Source organism: Hylobates moloch, unplaced genomic scaffold (assembly GCF_009828535.3).
Source record: "Hylobates moloch isolate HMO894 unplaced genomic scaffold, HMol_V3 SCAFFOLD_22, whole genome shotgun sequence".
In the NCBI taxonomy this organism is placed as follows: Eukaryota; Metazoa; Chordata; class Mammalia; order Primates; family Hylobatidae; genus Hylobates; species Hylobates moloch.
In genome coordinates, this window is record NW_026652297.1 from 10383291 (window position 1) to 10406785 (window position 23495).

The 23495-nt window shown below is 40.1% G+C and overlaps 1 protein-coding gene across 1 annotated transcript in view; it reads right to left on the bottom strand.

Moving 5' to 3' along the window:
• Positions 1 to 23495, bottom strand: part of CLSTN2 (calsyntenin 2) — a 643984-nt gene that overhangs the window by 383316 nt on the left and 237173 nt on the right. Inside the window, exon 2 of the mRNA XM_032143419.2 lies at positions 17038 to 17160. Within this exon, the coding sequence (XP_031999310.1) occupies positions 17038 to 17160 (123 nt within the window). The remainder of the gene's footprint in view (positions 1 to 17037; positions 17161 to 23495) is intronic.

The following is a 23495-nucleotide window of genomic DNA, read 5'->3' on the forward strand; positions in this document are numbered from 1 at the left end:
CATATATAGAAGAGACATTTAAGACAATTATAAACAGAGAAGGAAGAAGCAATGGAAAGGAAAGATTCCCATTTATCTTTTGAACTGATAAAAATGACAATACCAATAGACTATAATAAGTTATGTAGAATACCTAGATCAACCACTAAAACAAGCCATACAAAAAGATACACTCAAAAAGCCATAGTTATATCAATATATCAATATAGAGTTCTAAAATGTGTCCAACTGACAAGAAAGCAGGAAAACAAAGCCTCCGCCCACTCTGCCAAAAAATAGAATAAAAACACAAAAATAAAATGGCAGATCTAAACCCTACCATATAAATATAAATGATCTAAATACAACAATGAAAAGGCAGATCTTAGCAGAGTAGACTGAAAAACATGACCCAACATGCTAACAAAAAATTTACTTCAAATAGGACAGAGGCAGTTTGAAAGTAAAACAAACCAAAAAAATGGAAAAAAAGAATATATCATGCAAACAATAATCAGAAGAAAGCAGAGTGGCTACATTAATAACAGATAAAGCAAACGTCAGAGTAAAAAAAAATTACTGGAGACAGAGAGGGACATTGTATAATGATGAAAGGGCCACTTCACAAATATGATACAGCAATTCTAAATGTGTATGTACTAAACAACAGAGCTGCAAAATATGGGAAGCAAAAACTGGTAGAACTAAAAGGAGAAATAAGTCCATTATTGTAATTTAAAATTTCAACATCCATCCCTCAATAATTCATAGAACTAGTCAGAAAATCAGCTAGGATACAGAAAAGTTCAACATCAAATAACAGGATGTAATTGACATTTATAGACCCAAACAAAAGCAGAACATGCATTTGTAGTAAGTGCCCACAGAATATCTATTGAGATAGCCTATATACTGGAATATAAAGTAAACCTCAAAAAAATTGAAATCATACAAAATATGTTCTCTGAACCACAATGGAATTAAACTAGAAATCAATAATAGAGAGATAACAGGAAAATCTCCAAACATTTAGCAGCTTTGCAACACACTTCTAAACGCATGGGCCAAAAGGGAAGTCTCAGTGGAAATAAGCTAGTACATTGAACTGAATAAAAACACAACACATCAAAATTTGTGGGATACAGCTAAAGCAGTGATGAGAAGAAAATTTTTAACATTAAAAAAGGAAACATCTCAAATCAATAATCAAAGCTCCCACCTTAAACATCTAGGTAAAGAAGGGCAAAATAAGCCCATACAAGTAGGATGAAGGAAATAATACAGAAAAGCAATAAAGAAAATCAGTAAGAAGCTTTTCCTTTGCAAAAATTTATAAAATTCATAAACCTGCGATAAATATGAAATAGTGAAAATATAAGTTATCAATATCAGGGGCAAACCAGCAGATATTACAGATCCTGCAGATATCAAAAGGATACTATGAACAACTACATAAACTTGTCAACACATACGTTTGTCAACTTAGACAAAATGGACCAATTCTTTGAAAAACAGAACCTACTACAACCCATCCAATATAAAATAGACAATTGAAGAGCTCTGTAACTATGAACAAAATTGAATTCATAATTTAAAAACTCCCCTAAAAGCACTGTCATGGAGAATTTCACTGGGTAATTTTAACAAACATTTAATGAAAAATTAATACCAATTCTACAAAATCTCTTCCAGAAAACAGGAGGGGACACTTCCCAATTCACTTTATGAAGTAGTATTACCCTGACATAAAACTAGGCAATAACAATACAAAGAAAACTACAGACTAATATTCCTCATGAATATGTATTACAAAATTCTCACTAAAACATTAGCACATAGAAATCAGCAACCTATAAAAGAATGATATACCACAATTAAGTAGGATTTAGTCTCAGGATATGAGGTTGATTCAACATTTGAAAATCATTCAGTGTTATTATATTAACAAACTAAAAAAAATTACATATTCATATTGATGGATGCAGGAAATAAGTATTTGACAAAATCAACACCCATTTATAATTTTTTAAAAAACCTCACAGAAACCCAAAAATAAAGAACTGCCTCAACTTGAAAAAAGCATTTACAAAACCTCTACAGGTTTTGTAAAGACCGAATATGTTTTCCCCTGAGACTCAGAACAAGGCAAGGATATCTTCTCTCATCACCTCTGTTCAATATCATGCTGGAAGTTCTAGTCAGTATAAACACAATAAAAAGGAAATAAAACCCAAAGGATCAGAAAGGAAGACGTAAAACTCCCAAATTGCAATGACTTGATTGTCCATATGGAAAGTCCCAAGAAATCTACCAAAAAGAAAAAATCTAGAACTATTAAGTAAATTCAGCAAGGTTGCATAACATAAAACATAGCACCATACATGTAAAAAAAAAATTGTATGTCTATATGTTGGCAGTAATAGCAAATACAACACAATTAAAAATACAATACTATTTACAGTCACTCAGAAAAATGAAATACTTAAGTATAATATAAGAAAATATGTGCAGGAATATATATTTAAAACTATACAACACTAATGAAAGAAAAGAAATGTAAACACATGTAGAGATATAACATGCCCATGCACTGGAAGACACAACAGGGTAAGATGTCAACTGTCCTAAAGTTGCTATACATGTTTAACTCAGCACCTATCAGAATCCTTGCAAGATTTTTTTTGTAGCTATAGATGAGGTTATCCTAAAATTTTTTGGTAAGGTAAAGGAAATAGAATATTTAAAACAGTTTTGAAAAAAAATTGAGTAATCCATTTACACAATTTCAAGACTTATATAGCCACAGTAATCAAGACTATATAATTTTGGTGGGGCCACTGACACCAAGTTTAATGGATGAGAGAAGAGAATCCACAAATAGACCCATACAACTATGCCTGCTATGCTCTGAATTTGTGTGTCCTTCCAGCAAATACACGTGTTGAAACCTAATCCCCCAGGTGATAGTATTAGGAGGTGGGGCCTTTGGGAGGTCATTAAGTCATGAGAGCTGAGCCCTCATAAAATTAGGTCCCTCATAAAATTAGGTCCCTTATAAAACAGGCCCTAGAGAGCTGCCTTCCCCTTTCTACCCTGTGAAGACTTAGCTAAAAGTGACATCCATGAAGGAGAAAGAAGGCCCTCAGCAGAAATCAACAATGCTGGTATTCTGATGTTGAGTTTCCCAGGCTCCAGAGCCGTGAGAAATAATTTTGTTGCTTATAAGCTTACTCATGCTACAGTATTTTGTTATGGCAACTTCAATGGATTCAGATGATGCCCTGCTGATTTTTGACCAAGGTGCCATTCAATGGAGGAAAGATAAACTTTTAAACAAATGGATGAGGGAGGAAGTAGATATCCATAGGCAAAAAACACAAACAAAGGAGTCTCAACCTAACTGCACAGGTTTTACTTTATACAAAAGTGTTTTACTTTGTACAAAAATTAAAATATTTACAAACCACATATCTGACAAAGAATTAGTACTTAGAATATGTAAATAATTCTCAAAACTCAACCATAAGAATATAAATAACAAAAATCCTAATCCAATTATAAAACAAACAAAAGACATTTCATAGAAGAGGATATACGTGTGGAAAATAAGCATACGTAAAAATATTTGACATCATCAGCCATTAGAGAAATACAAATTAAAACCACAATGAGATAATACATACACACCTAAATGACTTAAATAAAAAACAGTGACAAGATCAAATGCTGGTGTGGATGCAGATAAACTGTGTCACTTATACACTGCTGGTGGGAAAGTAAAATGGTATAGCTGGAATATACTTCAGCAGTTTCTTATAAAACCTAACATGCAACTACTATATGACCCAGCAACTGTATTCCTGACATGTATCCCAGAAAAATGAAGACTTATGTTCACACAAAAACTTGTACATAAATGTTTACAGCAGGTTTATTCAAAATAGCCCTAAATGGGTAATAAGGAATGGTTGAAAAGAGTGTGGTATATCCATACCATGGACTACTACTCAACAATAAAAAGGACATTCATATAGGCAACAACTTAGATGTATTTCCAGAAAATGATGCTAAGAGGAAAAAAGCCAATTCTGAAAGGTTGCTTACTGTATGATTCCATTCATATCATATATTTAAAAGGACTAAATTACTGAATGAGAACAGATAAGTGGTTGCCAAGGGTTAAGGAGAGGTGGGTGGCAGCGGGTGGGAGGGAGTGGGTATGGCCATAAAAGGGCAATGTGGGATCCTTGTGATAGAAATGCTCTGTATCTTGTCTGTATTGGTATCGATATTTTGGGTGTGATATTTTACCACAGCTTTGTGTGATGTTATCACTGGGGGAAACTGAGTAAGGTATACACATCATCTCTTGTATGATGTCTTACAACTGCATACGAATCTGTAATTACCTCAAAATAAAGAATTTAATTTTTTAAAAAACAACCTTCTTAAAAAATAATCACCCAATGCTGGGTAGCATCAGTCTCTTTCCTTGCTCTGTTTCCTCTTTGAATCACCACAGTCCCCTCTGGTCCAGACTTACCCTAGCCAGGCCTCTTCCTTCACTGGGCTACCTTAAGCATGTACATGTGATCTGGGAAGCACACCAGGTGGGGTGGCATTGCTCCTAAGTAACCAGGAGGGCCACCAGGAGTTGGGATTAACCCCTGCAGGGTGCAATGTAAGCATGAGGATGAGGCATGCCCCTCTCTCCCTACTACCATGCTTCTTAGTGGTAGGTTGTAAGCCACTCAGTCCTTTTCAATTCAAATCAACAAATATTTACTGAGAACTTCTAAGCTAACTGGTGTGCTAGGACATAAGGATAAACAAGCCTGCTTTGGTAGGGGGAGCAGACATTGAAATAGATTGCATTGCAAGTGCTGCTGAATTCAGGACTGAGCCCAGGAGCAAACACGCCAAAGCATAGAAGGTGAAAGGTCAGCTTAAGCATGTAACGTAACAATCTATCATTCATTCATTCAACAAACTTTGAGCACCTACTCAGTGCTCAGTGCTAGAAACACAAAATGGATTCAGAAACTGCCACTTAAGATTAGTGAGAAGGCAGGCTCACAAATAGACAAGTACACTCCACTGTGGCCAAGTGCTGGGGCAGAGGAGAGCACCGCAGGACCTGTGGCCATGAGGATGGAAGCCAAAGGAATGCTACTCAAGGAAGAAGAATCCACTTCACATGAGATCAGTGCTGATATCAAGTCCTGGGTGGGGTGGAAGTGAGACTTTGATATGGAGCAGGTGGAATTATATGGCCCGTCTCAGCACTCCCCTGCTGTCTGACTACACCACGTTGGGTTGCATCTGGCTCAGTGCCCTCTTGTAAATCAAGTTGATGCATTTATAGTCATGTCTGATGAAGTGACTGTGGGCATGAGAGGAGGAGTGAGTGGACAGACACAGTGGAAACCAGATGAAAGCCAGCAATATCAGCTCTTGAGAGAAAAGAAAAGCACTACACATGAGAAACAATTGAGAAGGCAGAGGTCAGAATCAGCAGCAGAGACTTGAGTGGAAGTTTACCTACCACAGGACAGCTCAGGCCTGTATTTGAATATATCACTCAGACCTAAAACCTGGGAGCATCAAGCCTTCTCTGAAAAGGAAAGCCCATGAGATTATACAAAGAACAGTATCACTAAGAGTTCAAACAACATCTCTGATGGGGCTCCCGAGCAAGAGTAGGCCGGAAGAGAAAGGCCTTTTCCTCCTTGCTGGGGAGAGGGGCGATTAAGGGAGGTCAGCATGATCCAGGGGTATGTCAGGATCAGGGTGGGCCGGTGAGGACAGCATTATAGTAACAAGAGGCAGGCAGTGGTCACCAAGAGGCAGAGGCTGAGAGCATACACCCCAGTGGTATGGCCAGCCTGCCACATGTGAGGCTGGTGTGCAGGCTCATCTCGGGGAGACAGAGTAGCACAGGCAGCCTCAGTGCAGATATGACAGGCAACAGGGAATAGCAGCCAAGAGGAATGGCCCAAGGAGTGGCAGAGGGCAGGCTGCAGTGTTATACCTGGTGTCTCACCTCTTTAGGGACTTCAAGGGAGAGGCACAAAAAAAGGAAAGGGCCAAGGGCCATGCAGTGGATTTGGGGACAAAGAGAATAAAGATTTTCCCCTTGCAACCCACAGCCTGGCAGAGTTAGAAAAAAAGCTGTTTGCTCATGTGCCTCTGTGCCCTCACTTCCCACATTTGTTTTGTTTTGTTTTGTTTTTTTAACTCCCTGCTCTTCGAAATTTGCTATTGGTATCACTAATGTGAAGAAAGAATCCCTAACACACCAGGATTCACCTTTCCATTAAAAAAAAAAATACACAAATTATATTTCAATGAAGTCACAGCCACCCAAGCCAACCATTGCAAATGATGTCACTTACCGTGGCACAGCACTATAACTTAGATAAATAATAATTGTTAAAGTTTGTAGATCATATTGAACTTGGCTTAATAGGCCCTCTCTTCAAACCTCTAAAAGGATGGCTCATAAAGAAGTAATTAGTTTATATAGACTGTCAAGGTTCATGGGGGACAGCTGGCCTTTGATGCCTCATCTGTGATTACAGGCAGCTACAAGATAATAAAATCAAGCTCTGAACTCATGCCAAGGTATTCAGTGATCTCACTCTGGACACTCTGCCAAACAGAATAAACTATAAATGTGTGGTTGCACTCTTGTTCTTTGGTTTGTGATCTCAAACAAGTTCACTGAGACATTTAGGACTTTCAGAGGCCCCAAATTCCCATTAAAGTAAAACCATTAACCTTAAAAATTCATGTTCATAATTAATATTTGTGGTGGGCTCCAATTCCAGGACTATTCAATATGGCTACTGCAGTAAGCCAGATAAATGGCTTCTGGAGGAGAAATTTGAACTGGTATTAACTTGTCTAAGCTTGGTTATTAAACAGTCCAATTACTGGCAGTAGGAGCTGGTTCTCAATATCACTGATTTTGCTATGATGATTGCCAGTTATGTCTTTTTAAAAGACGATTTCTTCAATGTTTTCAAATTCCCAGTTTGTTCTTCTCTATGCTGCCATCTTATCTGAGCTTTCTTGGGTCTTTCATTCTTCTTCAGCTTTAATGATGCCCCATGTCCCCTTAACACAGTAAACTATATAACAGGTGGTTTTCACTAGGCCTGTTTGGTTTCCAAGGACACAGCTATTCTTACTCACCCATCTCAAGAGACAGAGTAGATAAAAGTGCAATAACAAAGATGATTTTGTGGAAATTCAGGATCAATATCACACCAAGACCACTCAAGAACTGAGGCTATCATTCCCTTAAGAGACCACAACTCCCTCCCATCTGGGCACATCTGCTTCTGTGAGACCACTGTCCTCCCCTCACTCTGCTGACAGGGTACTCCCAACTGCAGTTTCAGCACATTATGGAAGCTTCACCTGCAACAGTTGCCCCCTTCCCCACATGCCCCCCACCATCTCCATCTGCCCTGCACCCCCATCCTTTTAACCTCTCAGCATTCAAACAGGAAGCCAATTGCACTATTGGATCTTTTCAATCCAGCTAGCAAGTTAGGTTGCAGCTTGGGTCAGGTGCCCACCCCCGGCCCAATCACAGTTAGTCAGGTGGGCTGGGTCATGGGGCTTGAAATTTGACCACCGGGCCGTGAGCAGGGAAAATACCATAATGTGTTTGCATCATTACTTGTCGATGAAGCACGCCATTGATTTAAAGTGTCTGATATCCCAGAATGTCTTTAAGCTTGGAGCTTGTTGAGTCTTCTAAAGTGTTCTTCCAGTAGAAAAAAAGAACTATGGTTGGGGGTTTTGTTCTTTATTTTTTGTTTTTCCTGATTCATTGTATAAAGAGCCCTGACTTTGGAGTTCCAGGTTTGAACCATTGTGTTGCACTGAGGCTGGACAGAGTCGGCCACTGATGTGAAGATGAATGAAAAGAGTTTTCTTAGGGACTAAGCCCAGGATCCTGAACTCAAGAGGATTCTGCAGACTCTTGCCAAGTACCCCCGACTTGGGATATAGCAAACAAAACCAAATGATGATGAAAGAGGTTAACAGGGAGTAGTACAGAACAATAAACAAGGGAGCCCCTTTTAAGGAGCAGAATCACTCTCAAAATGGGGAGGTACCTGGCAACATTTTTCCAGCAAGATATCAGAATTGCTATGGGCCACACCAGTGGTAGCTATGTGCCTCCCATTCTTCTCCTCTTGGAGTGGGATTCTCATTGAGTTTTCCTTCCCCTGGTGTATATGTGCGGGAAGAAAATTTGTCATTTATTGGCCTCTGGATCAAGAGAAGCTGCATCCAGTTCTGATAAGGATCACAAAATATTGATCTTTAAGCCAGATGCCATGATTGGATACATTTTGGGGGTCCCTAGGATAGGGATGAGCATGTTTTACATGAAATAGGGGTGTGAATAATTCTGACCTACAGTTGAGCTGTGATGAAATCATTGCATTGATGACCCTACCCCCCATCCCCTTTAGTAGTCCACTCCTGCACTGACTCTGGGCTTGGCTATGGGACTTGCTTTAGCCAGTGTGACAGTGATATGGTTTGGCTCTGTGTCTCTACTAGAATCTCATCTCGAATTGTAATCACCAAGGGTCAAGGCAGGGACCTAATGGAAGCTGGCTTGCTCATGGGAGTAGTTTTCCCCATGCTGTTCTCATGATAGTGAGTTCTCATGAGATCTGATGGTTTCATAAGGGGCTCTTCCTCCTTCACTCTCTCTCTCACCTGTTACCACATGTCTTCTTCCCCTTCTGCCATGATTATAAGTTTCCTGAGGCCTCCCCATCCAGGCAGAACTGTAAGTCAACTAAATCTCTTTATAAGTTACCCAATCTCAGGGAAGTTCTTTACATAGCAGTGTGAAAATGGACTCATACAGACAGTAGCAAACTTGTCATAAGTAGCTGCTTGCCAATGTGCTTTTACATTTCTGCACTTTAAGGAATGAGCTCAGGGTAGCCTGCTGGAAGAACACATGGAGAATAGTGTCATCCCAGCCAAAGTCACCGTACAGAACAGCCAGCCTACAGCCTACTCATTAACAGCTGGTGGAGACATAAACAAGCCCAGCTGAGATCAGTTGAGCCTGGCTCAGATGAGCAGAGCTGCCCAATAAGCAGGTAGACTCATAAGAAAGAAGTAATGGTTGTTGTTTGATGCTCATAAGTTTTGGGGTGGTTGTTGCACAGAAACACTTGGAGACATCTGGGCTGAAATTACAACTTCACCATTACTACTGTGTTCTTGGCAAATTATATAATCTGACTTAACATCGGTCTCTCCTATAAAATAATAATAATGCCTATTTCAGAGGATTGTTGTTAAAATTATGATATAGTGTGTGTAAAATAATGCCTGGTGTGTATAAACATTAGCTAATTTTCAGGGCTGTTGTGTACAAGTTCTTTTCTGTACAGTGATGTATGGCCCAGGGTGCAAGTAGGGGCAGAAATCCACTTTTTTCTCTACCTGCCAAGCCATGGGCTCTGGAGTGAGAGTGTCCATCTATAAGAAGGGGCACCTGTTTCTAATTTGCACAGTTAGTATATAGGCTGGCACCAGATCTGCTATTACTATTGATTTCATTATTCACTTTTTATCTTGTTTTAGTATAGTATTGTCATTAACTCAGAGTCCCAGAAAACTTGAAATTCCTACATTCAACTGCTTCTCTCAAGCTATCTCCTAGTGCCAGTGCTCAAGTGTTCTAACTTGAAACTCCACATGTCTCCTGTTAGGGTGACTAACTCACTCTGTTTTACGAAGACCTTCTTGGTTTGGGCACTATAAGTCACACATCCCAGGAAATCCTTCCTTTCCAGGCAAACCAGGATAGTCTGTCTCCCTGGGTGTCCCCTTTCAACCTTAATGAGGGAAAATGGCCCAAAAGTATCCACTGATTGTCCCCTAAACATTAGTTTGGCCTAAAGCAGGATCTATCAACAGTCTTCTTAAGAAAGTCCAAAAGCTCTGGGTAAGGGTCACTGGTGCATGGGTGTGACAGGCCTTGCTGACCCCATCCCTCACCTTCTACCATCAATCAGACCATGAAACTCATGGTCCCTGCTGTAGGTATTTACCTGGGACCTTTTACCCTCTTCTTCTTGGCTGACTGAAGCCTGCACCTGTCATCCTTCCTCTGTACTCTGGCTCTTGGTCCCTCCTCCAGCCATCCCCTTGAGTCATCCTCTTCAGCTTTCCTCCATGGGCTTTGTGCCCTCAGAGCCTGCCTCTGACCACTCAGCACAGGAGGAGCTGTGTGTGCCCATCTTCACAGGTCCCCAGCTACTGCCAATAAACTCCTTCCAATCAGGACGCTATGAACAGAACTGGGGCATCAAGGTTGAGCACAGAATGTGATGGAGAAGTACACAATAGAATCTTGTAGGTGAGAGGCAGTAGCCCAGATGGTGGATTCCAGATAGGTCTGAAGCTGATTTTCTGCAGGGAGGGTGATGAATTGACCCTTGGCTGAAGCCACATGACTGTGTGGGAAGCATAGTGGGATGCCAGGGGGCACCCTGCCTTCTGGTCCTCAGGAATGGCCCCCAAACAAACCAGCTTGGAATGCAAAGGCACATCTACTGTGAGACTGATGTGGATTGGCATCTCTGCTGCGAGGTCTGAGCTCAGAGAGCTATGGGGCAGGACAGACTGAAGAAGGCTGGGTCTTGTGCCCATGATCCTGAAGGCGCTGGATAGGGAAATGAGGTCCCGATGTGGTTATTCCACAGTATCCCACGTGGTTCTCACTCACAGACCTCTTTCATCATTTTTGCTACTTCCATAAACTGCCTAAAAATATTAGTTTACTTACAATTTTTTTTAATTTGGTGTTTTTAAAAACTCGAGTGCATTTATTTTAAAACAGAATGACTAAAATGAAAAGCCAGCAATGCTTGCCTTGAATAGAGAATAACCTAAATAAAATACAATCGAATGTTATTAAAATTCTAGCTTGATGTTGTTGCTAAGGCTTGGTGATATGACTTGCTCCCTCTTTGTCAAAAAGAGAGATTAGCAAGTATTTGAGTGGTGTTGAAGATGTCTTGAACCTCCCAAGCTGTACCTTTCTCCTGGAGATGATCAGAAAGAGAATTTAAAGGGGAATGGCTCACTCAGCATGGGATTCAGCACTCTTTAATGCTATGTCTGGGCATCATGTAAATCTTGTACTTCCAATGAGATGAGTCCTACACACTGGAAAATTGGCAGAGGAGAAAGAAGGCAGGACTTGGAGTCTGAGAGTATGGAACTGAGTGGCAGGGCTGATCCATCCTGGCTAGGTAAGCTTGAACAGTTTTTGAAATTTCCCTAAGCCTCAATGTCCTCATTTGCAAAACAGAATCATAATAGCTGACCTGCCTGTTCCCCAAGGTTGGTAAAGTTTGGATGTGTGTGTGTGTGTGTGTGTGTGTGTAATAAAAGGACACATGATTTGCAACAGTCCGAAACTATATCTTTCAACTAATAGATTATTCCATAGGGATGCATTATAGGTAGAATGTAAGAAAATTTATTCTTAACTGATATTTATTTGTAGAATTCTGCACAATTTTCAAACTATTTTCCCTTACATTATTTAACTGACTGTCCCACACCATTACACTACCCAACAATCTAGGCAACATAGCTTGATATTACAAATGGGTGATCAAGCCTTAGAACAAACTCAAAACTTTTCTCTTTTTTAAAAAAATCACAGATTATAATTGCACTATTGTAATCAACCCAAATGAATCAAACACTTGTGGCTTACTGATAATAATACAAATTTCAATTACTCTGATTACCCTCATTATCATTGCTATGATTATCACAACTATGATTTATCGGGTGTCTACTGGCTACCAGAGAGAGCTCTAGGCACTTTAGTATCTTACTTAATCTACATATTAACACCAGGAGTGGGTACTATGATTACCCCCATTTTAAATATAAGGAAACTGTCCCTCAGAGTAGTTCAGGGACTTATCTGAGATCATACAGCTAGTAAGTGGCAGAGCCTATGTGAGTTTGGGCCAAAGCCTGTGACCATTCACAACGTCTGCCTTCCCTTCTCACCGTAAGACACATGGCTATCCCAACCATGTGGGAGAGGCTTTGCCAAGGGTCTATCCTAATCCCTGTGGGAGGGTCTTTGCCATCAGGCACCTATAGGGCCTGAGGCATGAACAAGACCCTGAGGCAGGTCCAAAGATAAGGAGGCAGATAGACTGGCAGGCCCTGAACAAAAGGACAAACAGAGTTCACCCTGTATGAAAGAGCATTCCCAGCTGCAAACAGCACTGTAACCAGCTAATCAAAACCAGGCCAAATCACGTCCCAGGCAATTTTCTGGGCAGCCCTCAGAGAGTCACCCAGCCTGAGAAGTCAGCCAATTATGCCTGATCATTCTCTGCAGCCCTGTCCTTACAAAAGACAAGTCCAGACTGGCCCAATGTAGACAAATGAGCAGTTCTGTCATCTCTGAAAGGCAATCTAATTCCCTTCCAATTTAAAAGTCTCTACAGTTTCCTAACAGGCCTCGGTGGGGCACAGGTAGAAATTAATAAGTTCATGGTGTGCCCAGCTTGCTTTCATTATCATTTTTTGCCATGCAGCGGACAGGATTTTCATTATTACTCAAGGATTTTCTTTTCTGTATCTGATTCTCTAAGAAGGTCAAATCTACAGAGCTCAGACACTGGGTTGAGAATTGAGTCAAGTCTAGTGGACTTGACTGAAGTCTGAGGGAGGTTTCATTGACTGAGCATCAGCACTTTACTAATCAGGTGGGGCAGAGATGAAAAGGAAATATCCCAGGGAAAGATAATTTAGAGTAAGTGCTGAGAAGCCCTGGCTCTAGATTCAGCCCCCGGCTAGCCTGTTCTGGGATGCTAGGCAAGTTGCTTAGCCTCTCTGAGTTAGTTATCTCCCCTGCCAAACTGGCAGGGAGGAGGGTATGGAATAGGAAACTCAAATTTATTAAACTTCTCCTATATCTTGAATCATTGCAAAATGTGTCATAGACACTCTTTAAATTTCATCAAAACAACAAACAGCCCCTGGAAAGCATTTTACAGATGATGACAGTAAGGCTACTACTAAATCACACCATCAGAATTAACCTTATGAGGGCCAGGAACTGAGTGACTTGGGTGGTGTGAATGAAACTGCAAACTCATAAAACTTTTCTGGAAAGTAATATAACATGTTTTACAACCTTTAAAATGTTTGGCCAGCTAAAATTCTGGAAATCCATCCAAACAACAGAATCTGAAATGTGGACACATGTTATAATAAAAGAGAATTGGAAATAGACAAACTGCCAATCAGAGAAGGGTAAACTCTAGAACACTCATTAAATAGGAAATCATGTAGTCATTTAAAAAGTTGCAGAAAAATATGTAATAAAATGGCAAATTTTCATTAATGTGAAAAAATAAGTTACAGTATTCAAAATGAGGTATAATAAGAAGTTTTTGTTTTGTTTTTGTTTTGAGGTAGGGTCTTGCTCTGGAGTGCAGTGGCACAATCTCGGCTCACTGAAGCCTTAACTTCCTAGGCTCAATTGATCCTCCTACCTGAGCCTCCTGAGTAGCTGGAACTATAGGTATGTGCCAACACACCCAGCTAATTATTAATTATTATTATTATTATTATTATTTTGTAGAAACAAGATCTTACCATGTTTCCCAGGCTGGTATCAAACTCCTAGGCTCAAGCAATCCTCCCCTCCTCAGCCTCCCAAAGTGCTAGGACTACAAGCATGAGCACCCAGCATGATCACAATTTTTGAATGAAAAAAAAAGGTAGAAAAATGAGAAGAAGGAAATATACTAAAATGTTAAAAGAGCCTTTCTGGGGTTATGAAAACATATACCTCTTGCTTTTACTCTTTCACTGTATTTTCCACAGTTTCTACAATAAATACTTATATATCTCACTTGTTATTGTCATAATCAGGAGATATACCATAAAAGCTATGTTAAATCTTTGAATTTTGCACTTATATACAAAATGCAATCATAATATTTATTTAAATGAAAATCATGTGAGATCATGTATGATTCTAAATGATATATTGGCAGAATCTATGTGTAAAACATTTTTCTTAAAAAAAAATTAAACGAGGAGACAGATAAGAGAAATAAGAGCATAAATGGTATGGATGGAACTGTCTTCCACAAAGCTTAGAGTCTACCTCCTGGGCTAAATGAGAAATAAAGACCACTGGGAAAGGGGTAGGAAAACTGACACACAATACAAAAGCAGCTGATAAGGGAGGACTAAAAGCTTCAGTTGACTTCGAGGAGTGATGGAGTTGGCAGATATGAATTTTTCAATTTTATGAGAATGATAGGGATCTGAAATAAATCTTCTATATTTTCTTTTTAAGATAAATGTTTTAAAATAAATGCCTGCAGCATGGATGGATGGCTAGTGCCTGTGTCCTGTCTTAGAGCTGGTCATAAATAACACTGAGAAAAATAGCTCTGGCCATTCTAAAAACCACCTTTATTTTTTACTCCTAAGAGCTCAGAGGATTATATTTTGATGCATTAAGCTAGACTCTTTTAAGGCAGCTGCAAATAATAGAAGTATAGAAGTTGTCTTTAAATGGAAATAACTACTCAGGGCTTGGCTTAGAAGGAAACTATGGTTTCAAAAACTGTCTGAACAGTTGTGGGTGCATCTAATGGTCAGAATATAAATTCAAGTTTAAAGGCATTTGGTGGGTTTCTGACTTAAGGAAATCCTTTTGTGAGCCTTCAGATGAAACATTTAATTCTTCTTCAGCCCTATAACCACAAACTTAAATAAACTTTTGTAAATCCAAACTTTCAAATATCAGATTTGCTTGAGGTATTTTTTTTCTATTGTGGTCTGTACATTAGAGAGCTTATAACTTTACTGTAGAATAGCTTATTCAACAACTTCAGTTTCCCTTTCACTATTAGATGAGAACAGGACATTAAAGGTAGACATACAATCAGACACATTGCTCATCTTTCAAAGTGCCAGCCTCACCACACTGCACTGACTTCATGTCATCTGATTACTTCCTGTTTGTCATTTATTTTCTCTGTCATATTTGAAAGAAGGGTCATATGTTCAGATGGAAAGGTGAATGAGAGGATCTTCTTGGTGGAAGGGCCTCTGCATATAGGCTGGGAGGAAAGGGAAGGAGGGAAGCGAGGGGTTCATGCTCACTGGAAAAAGGAAAGCCACTATTCAGCTCTGTATTTCAGATTTCTCAAGATAAACCATAATCCTGCCTTTTTATGCTAAATCTCCCAATTTCTAAATGTTGTTTCTATTTTTTCTGCTCTGTCACATAGGATAGAGTGCAGTTGGTGCAATCATAGTTCACAGCAGCCATCTAAAATTCCTTGAGTCAGACGATCCTCCTGCCTCAGCTTCCTGAGAAACTAGGACCAGGCATGCACTACCATGCCCAGCTAATTATTATTATTATTATTATTATTATTTTGTACAGATGGGTTCTGATTATGTTGCTCAGGCTCATCTTGAACTTCTGGCCTCAAATGATTCTCCTGCCTCAGACTCCCAAAGTGCTGGGGTTATAGGCATAAGCCACTACATCTGGCATCTATTTTTTTAAGTGCATAATAAACCAAACATTTCCATGAACCAAACATTTTTACTAATATTTGTTTAAAAATCTCATTTCCGGGGCTTGCTGATAATTGCTGACTAAGCCCAATACCATTATTAGTTATGTCCAAGAAAGAGATGTGTTAGAGTCTTCCTAGACTGGCAAAGGTTTAGGGAAGATTCATCTTTTGTGGTAAAGACTGCAAGGAGTTTATACTTCCAACCGGCATTTGGTAAAACTGGGACTTCTGAGGGTGATTGGGAAATGTATGGAAATGCCTTAATTCTAAAGATCACAGAAGTCACAGGTACCCTTGGTGGTTTTCATTCTACATAAAATAAAGCTTTCTTCTGAGAGTAGAGTATCTCCCTCACTCTTTGCAAGAATGCTTATGGGTTTATCTTCACATAATACTGAATTTCCCCATTTAATATAACTACCTTCTCGCTCCATACTTTATAATATTCCATAACGAAAGATATCTTCACAAAGCTTATCTCTTAGAAGTGCAGAAGAACCCCCTTTTCTCTGCCCAAGCAGCTCATAATGTAGCAGGCAAACTGTCAGAAAAAAATAGACTTCATCGTGGTGAAAACCTCAGCCTGGCACCCATCTATCATAAAGCAATCTTCTAGAAATCTTGAAAACCTTCATTAAATTTCCTGTCTTTCTCCCGACAGTTATAAAATGTTAACAATATTACTCATGATGCAGGCATCTTCAGAAATCCTTTGTCTAATCCCTCCTCCCACTGCCATGACCAGTCCCTTCTCTTTTCCAAAATCCATGGAAGCATGAGGCATAGCCGAGTTCCTCACTCACCCCTCCTGGGGCCTACCCCTTGAAGAGGGTCCGAGGAGGAAGCAGAGGTAGCCTTGATGATAGTGAGAGGCTCTCTAGCCACAAGAAGGAAATATGGCACTGCCTTGGGATTCCTCCTCCAAAGACACACCCACTTGGAAGCTCAAGGACAAGACGCTGTGCCACTCTTAGCAGATATTTCCTGGTCTTTTTTTTCTCTCTCTTTTCTCTTGCCAATTTGCCAAGCTATGAGTCTCCACTTATCAATTATATGTGGGTAGTGGGGCCAATGGGTCATCTCTCTATGGGTAAAATTCCCCTAAGAACCTTACTAGCCCAACTTCTCCAACTCCACAGGCCACTTCAGCAATTTACCACTCCTTAGAAGAAGAAGAAACAAGGGTCTTGCACTGGAGGCAACATGAAGGAAAAAACAAACAAACAAACAAAAACATAAGGATAGCCAGAATACATCCCAGAAATAAGAGGCATACAGCTTTAACATCACAGGCTGATCTAGAGACGCACAGGGTGGTGACAATAGCTATAAAGCCATATTCAGGGCTTTGTGGAGGTTTCACAGCACATCTTCAAAGTGAGCCAGGCCCAGCCATACGAAGCCATAATCTCACCTGCAAAAGGAACTGGTGCATCTTTATCCAGGGCTACCAGTGGTGGGTCCAAAATGACTGTGTCATTGTTCTCAGTTATGACTCCATGATATGAAGTCTCGATCCATGGCTTGTGCTTATTGACTAGAAAATAGGGGGAAAAAAACAAAAAGGATCATTATTTAAATAACAATCCTATAATAATATATTATTAAGATTGTATATTTGCCCAATCATAGGCTCTCATCCCACAATCCCATGAGAGACATGGAACATGTTAATCCCATTTTAAATCCAGAAAAGCTTCAGAGAAGTGCAGGAAGAGGTTCAACACCTCACCCAAGGCACTCAGAAGGTGAGAGACAGCATTGACTATCAAACACTGTTTTGCCTCTAAGACCACGGGTTCTTCACCTCGTCAAAATCCCATTATTTGTATGTCTGGATACCCAGTATAGATAGATATTATTGAGAACTGATTGAAAGCTTTAATTCTGTAATGCTACCATCTATTAATAGATGTTTCAGAGTTAAAAGTCCTTTGTCACTCAATAAACTAGCATTTACTACTATGTATGCTCAGGTTTCTGACCTCAACCAAATCTGATCCATCATTAGAAGTTACTGCATTTTAAATACATGTATACATGTATACACACACATATGTATAAATATCATTATATATGCAAAGATACAACAGATATTTTAATATTTTCTGATCATTTAAAAACTGTGTATCTCAGTGGTCTAAATTATCTAGTAACAAATTTTTCTTCAATAATTTGACTAGCTGAATTAAATATTAATCAATGAACAATTAATACACTGAAAATACATATCAAATATATTTTATGGGTTGAATTGTGTCCTCTACATAAAAAAAAATACATTGATATCCTAACACTTAGAATCTCAGAATGTGAACGTGTTGGGAGATAGAATCTTTACGGAGGTAATCAAGTTTTAAAATGTCATTAGGGTGGGTCCGCATCCAATATGATTAGTGTACTCATATAAAGGGAAAATTGTGGCACAGAAATATGCATACTGAGAGAATCTCATGTGAAAATAGAGTTGTGCAGCCCCAAGCCAAGGAACTACAGGAAGCTAGGAGAGAATCCTGGAACGGAGCCTTTCCTAGAGCCTTCAGAGGGAACCTGGACCTGCCAACACCTTGATTTCATATTTCTGGCATCCATAAATGTGAGACAATAAGTTTTTGTTCCCAGATTCCCAGTGATATGGTTTGGCTCTGTGTTCCCGTCCAAATCTCATCTTGAATTATACTCCCATAATTCCCACATGTTGTGGGAGGGACCCAGTAGCAGATAATTGAATCATGGGGGTGGTTTCCCCCATACTGTTCTCGTGATTGTGAATAAGTCTCACGGGATCTGATGGTTTTCTCAGGGATTTTCGCTTTTACGGCTTCCTCATTCTCTTTGCCTGCTGCCATCCATGTAAGACGGGATGGTAAGAGGTCCAATTAAACCTCTTTCTTTTGTGAATTTCCCAGTCTGGGGTATGTCTTTATCAACAGCATGAAAACATACTAATACAGTAAATTGGTACCAGTAGAGTGGGGCATTGCTGAAAAGATAGCCAAAAATGTGGAAGTGACTTTGGAATTGGGTAACAGGCAGAGGTTGGAACAGTTTGGAGGGCTCAGAAGAACAGAGGAAAATGTGGGAAAATTTGAAACTTCCTAGAGACTTGTTGAATGGCTTTCCCCAAAATGCTGATAGCGATATGGGCAATAAGGTCCAGGCTGAGGTGCTCTTAGATGGAGATGAGGAACTTGTTGGGAACCGGAGCAAAGGTGACTCTTGTTATATTTTAGCAGAGACTGGCAGCATTTTGCCCCTGCCCTAGATACTTGTGGGACTTTGAACTTGAGAGAGATGATTTAGGGTATCTGGTGGAAGAAATTTCTAAGCAGCAAAGCATTCGAGAGATGACTTGGGTACTGTTAAAAGCATTCAGTTTTAAAAGGGGAACAGAGAAGTTTGAAAAAATTGCAGCCTGACCATGCGATAGAAAAGAAAATCCCATTTTCTGAGGAGAAATTCCAGTCAATTGTAGAAATTTTCATAAGTAAGGAGAAGCCCAATGTTAATCCCCAAGACAATGGGGAAAATTTCTCCAGGGCATGTTCAGAGGTCTTCATGGCAGCCCCTCCCATCACAGGCTCTGAGGCCTAGAAGGAAAAAGATGGTTTCATGGGCTGGGCCTCTGAGCTGTGTGCAGCCTAGAGACTTCGTGCCCTGCATCCCAGCTGCTCCAGCCATGGCTGAAAGGGGCCAACATAGAGCTTAGGCCATGATTTCAGATGGTGCAAGCCCCAAGTCTTGGTGGCTTCCACATGGTATTGGGCCTGCGGGTGCACAGAGGTCAAGAATTGAGGTTTGGAAACCTCCACCTGAATTTCAGAACATGTATGGAAATGCCTGGATGCTCAGGCAGAAGTTTGCTGCAGGGGAGTGGCTCTCATGGAGAACTTCTGCTAGGGCAGTGCCGAAGGGAAATGTGGCATCAGAGCCCCCACACAGAGTCCCAACTGGGGCATTGCCTAGTGGAGCTGTGAGAAGAGAGCCACTGTCCTCCAGACCCCAGAATGCTAGATCCACTGACACTTGCACCTGTGCCTGGAAAAGCTGCAGGTAGTCAACATCAGCCCATGAAAGCAGCTGGGAGGGAGGCTGTACCCTGCAAAGCAACAGGGGTGGAGCTTCCCGAGACCATGGGAACCTACCTCTTGCATCAGGGTGACCTGAATGTGAGACATGGTGTCAAAAGAGATCATTTTGGAGCTTTAAGATTTGACAGCCACACTGGATTTTGGACTTGCATGGGCCCTGTGGCCCTTTTGTTTTGGCAAATTTCTCCCATTTGGAACGGTTGTATTTACCCAATGTCTGTATCCCCATTGTATCTAGGAAATAACTAGCTTGCTTTTGATTTTACAAGCTCAAAGGCAGATGACACTTTAGACTGTGGACTTTTGATTAATGCTAAAATGAGTTAAGACTTTGGGGGACTGTTGGGAAGGCATGATTGTTTTTGAAATGTGAGGACATGAGATTTGGCAGGGGCTAGGGGCAGAATGATATGGTTTGGCTCTGTGTCCCCACCCAAATCTCATCTTGAATTGTACTCCCATAATTCCCATGTGTTGTGGGAGGGACCAGTGGGAGATAACTGAATCATGGGGGCAGTTTCTCCCATATTGTTCTCGTGGTAGTGAATAAGTCTCATGAGATCTGATGGTTTTATCAGGGGTTTTTGCTTTTGCGTCTTCCTCATTCTCTTTGCCTGCTGCCATCCATGTAAGACGGGACTTGATCTTCGTCGCCTTCTGCCATTATTGTGAGGCTTCCCCAGCCACGTGGAACTGTAAGTCCAATTAAACCTCTTTCTTTTGTAAATTGCCCAGTTTTGAGTATGTCTTTATCAGTGGCAAGAAAATGGACAAATACACCCAGTTTGTGGTACTTTGTTACAGCAGCCCTAGCAATCAATACAGTATACTTATATCAGCAGGTAATAATGAAGAGTAGAGAACTGAAATAAGACTGTGCCAGGAGTTTTCACCTCATCTGGTGAAAACCCAGTTCTTGCTAATTCCTTCCCCTTGTATGTCTTGTTTGATGGGTTCTAGCCCAACCCACTCCTAACTGGATGGCTGCAGGGGCCTCCTGCCTGGTCTCTCCATTGGAAATCTTGCCCTACTCCAGTCTATTCTGCACACTGGTATCAAGAGTGATCTTTCTAAAACATTAATCTGATGAATCAACTGTGAGCTGCTTGGTTTCTCTTTTTTAGTCCCCCCTGCCCACCCCCGATACCCTCACAAAAGTCTGGATACAGAGTAGGTACATTAGATTCAAAATAACAGGTTAGAGAGGGGTCTAGAATAATCAACATTCTTCCGATGCCAAACTTCACACTCTAATTCATAGTTCGAAAGGTGTGGTCACATATGCAATGCTTCCCAGAGCATCCTGTGAAGTAGGCATTATCATTACAAAGATGAATAAACTATCTCCACAAGGTATAACTTTCCCAAGGTGATTATACGGTTAAAAATTAATAAGTAGGAAAACCAGAAACTCATACTTTGTGATATCTGAGAAGTGCACACACACACACACATATAATACATATAATATTATATATTATATATATATATATAAAAAATATATTCCTATGTGAGAACTGGTGAATAATATGTCAGAACTGGTGAAAACCCAGTTCTTGCCAATTCCTTCCCCTTGTATGTCTTGTTTGATGGGTTCTAGCCCACCCACTCATATGTGGATGGCTGCAGGGGCCTCCTGACTGGTCTCTCCATTGGAAATCTTGCCCTATTCCAGCAAGCATATTATATATATATATTTATATATATATGATATCATATATATATTTATATATGATATCATATATTTATATATGATATCATATATATTTTTATATGATATATATATATTTATATATAGATATCATATATATTTATATATCATATATTTATATATGATATCTATATATATAATGCACATGATACAGTATATATTTTATATATTACATTACAAATTTTTCAGTAGCCACAGCAAAGTGAAAGCTTATAAAACTGAGAGCAGTTCTGAAGCAGTGGCTGTCCCCTTCCCACCTCATCATCCTTCAAAAGGTCAGTTTAGAGCTGTTCCAGGAGCAGTGGCAGACTCAACCAGGGCCACCATTTTGCTCCTTCTCACCCATTCCACAGCAATCACAAACTAACTGGAAAGCAGTCTAATGAGGCAGGGACATGTGCCTTGCTATTCTCAGGTCCTGGCCCCTGAAACCCATTTTTCCGGAATGGACCATGCCCAGGGCAGAGAGAAGCTCTGGCCACTGCAGGTGTGAATTGGACAGTAGGTACATCCATTTTCACATTTTGGCATTCAGACTGATGCTTCATTATGGACCCTGGAAAAATTACAACCACCCTGGGCTATCCCCATACTCCTTTGCTCTTTTATTAGCCATCAACACAAATGCAATGTAAATAATTTGCAGCTGTTGGGAGAAACAATTAACTCTTTTTTCCCCTTAATTAACCTAGGGGCCTGTTCATTAGAACCGTGTACAAAGCATACGCCAGGAGCTCACCCAGTGTTTCAGATTCATTGTGCCTATCTAAATGGTCTAAATTAGATAGGCTCAGTGGCAGGCAATGAAATCTAAAGTTGCAGTTCCTGGTTTTAGCCCTGACTTAGCCACTTTTGCCTGGTCCTATGTGAATCCGGTGGCCTCTCAGAGTTTCAGTTCCCGCGACTGTAAAATGCTGATGGTGATGCCACTTACAGTGTTGTTCTGTCATTCATACGTCCTGTGCTAGACACACAGCTGCTGCTTTTTCATTACTCAGACTCACCACCCTGCTTGCTGGGCAGTGACAATGTCTGCGGGAGAGGTGATTTATAGACCAACTTTAAAGTTGAGGTTTTTCCCTCATTAGGAAATGGGCTGACTTCCTTCTATGCACAGGTCTGCCTTCCTTTACTCCTCTCTGTTACTACTTCAGTTAGTTGGGCACCTATCACATATTAGGCATTTGACTTACATACATTCATTAATCCTCACAACAACCCCATTGGGTAATACTTTCTCATTTTGCAGGTGAGTAACTGAGGCTTAGAGGGATTTAAATGTTCTCATTTTGGAAAGTAAGAATGCTAACATCCCCTGAATTTTCTCCCTTCTTTCCCACATTCTAACTCCCCTCACATCAGGATTTTTGCTTTGTCAAGATTGATTCATAAACAAAATTGCCTTCTAGCCTTTGTCTACAGATCAAATCATCAGGGTTGCAAACCAATAACTTAATTTACATTAATTCAACTACGAAGATATCACTCATGGCTGAGCCAAGTATTGTACAGTAATTACTTATTCTTCTTAGTGGTCAAACGATCATTTTGAGGACAACATTATTTGCATCCAGATCAACTGGATTCTTTATTTTTTACTCCATCAAATGGCTGAATCGTGTTCCTATGATCATAGCTTGCACCACATTTGGAAGCAGCCTCCTTTGTATATTTTTGTTTCTTGAATTTAATGATTGCCTTTTTATTTCTATTGAGTAATGAAACACAAAATTTCTTCTCTGAGCTCAATTATGTTATAGCTTTTAAATCATCCCATCATTACTTGTTCTTCATTTGTAAAATGAAGATACTTATTTCTCAGGAATGTTGTGAAAATTGCATGAAATGATGTATGCAAACATAGTACCCAGGAACAGAGCAGGCATTCAAATACTCATAACTCCCCCTACCCCATCTCATGATCCTGGGTAGCTAAGGTGTACCCTTGCACTCTCAGAAATATTCTATCCAGCTTCATCCATTCTATAAATATTAATGGAGTATCCAAAATGTACAGAAAACATACTAAGCATTGAGATAAAATGAGAAAAATGTCTTTTAAAAAGCATC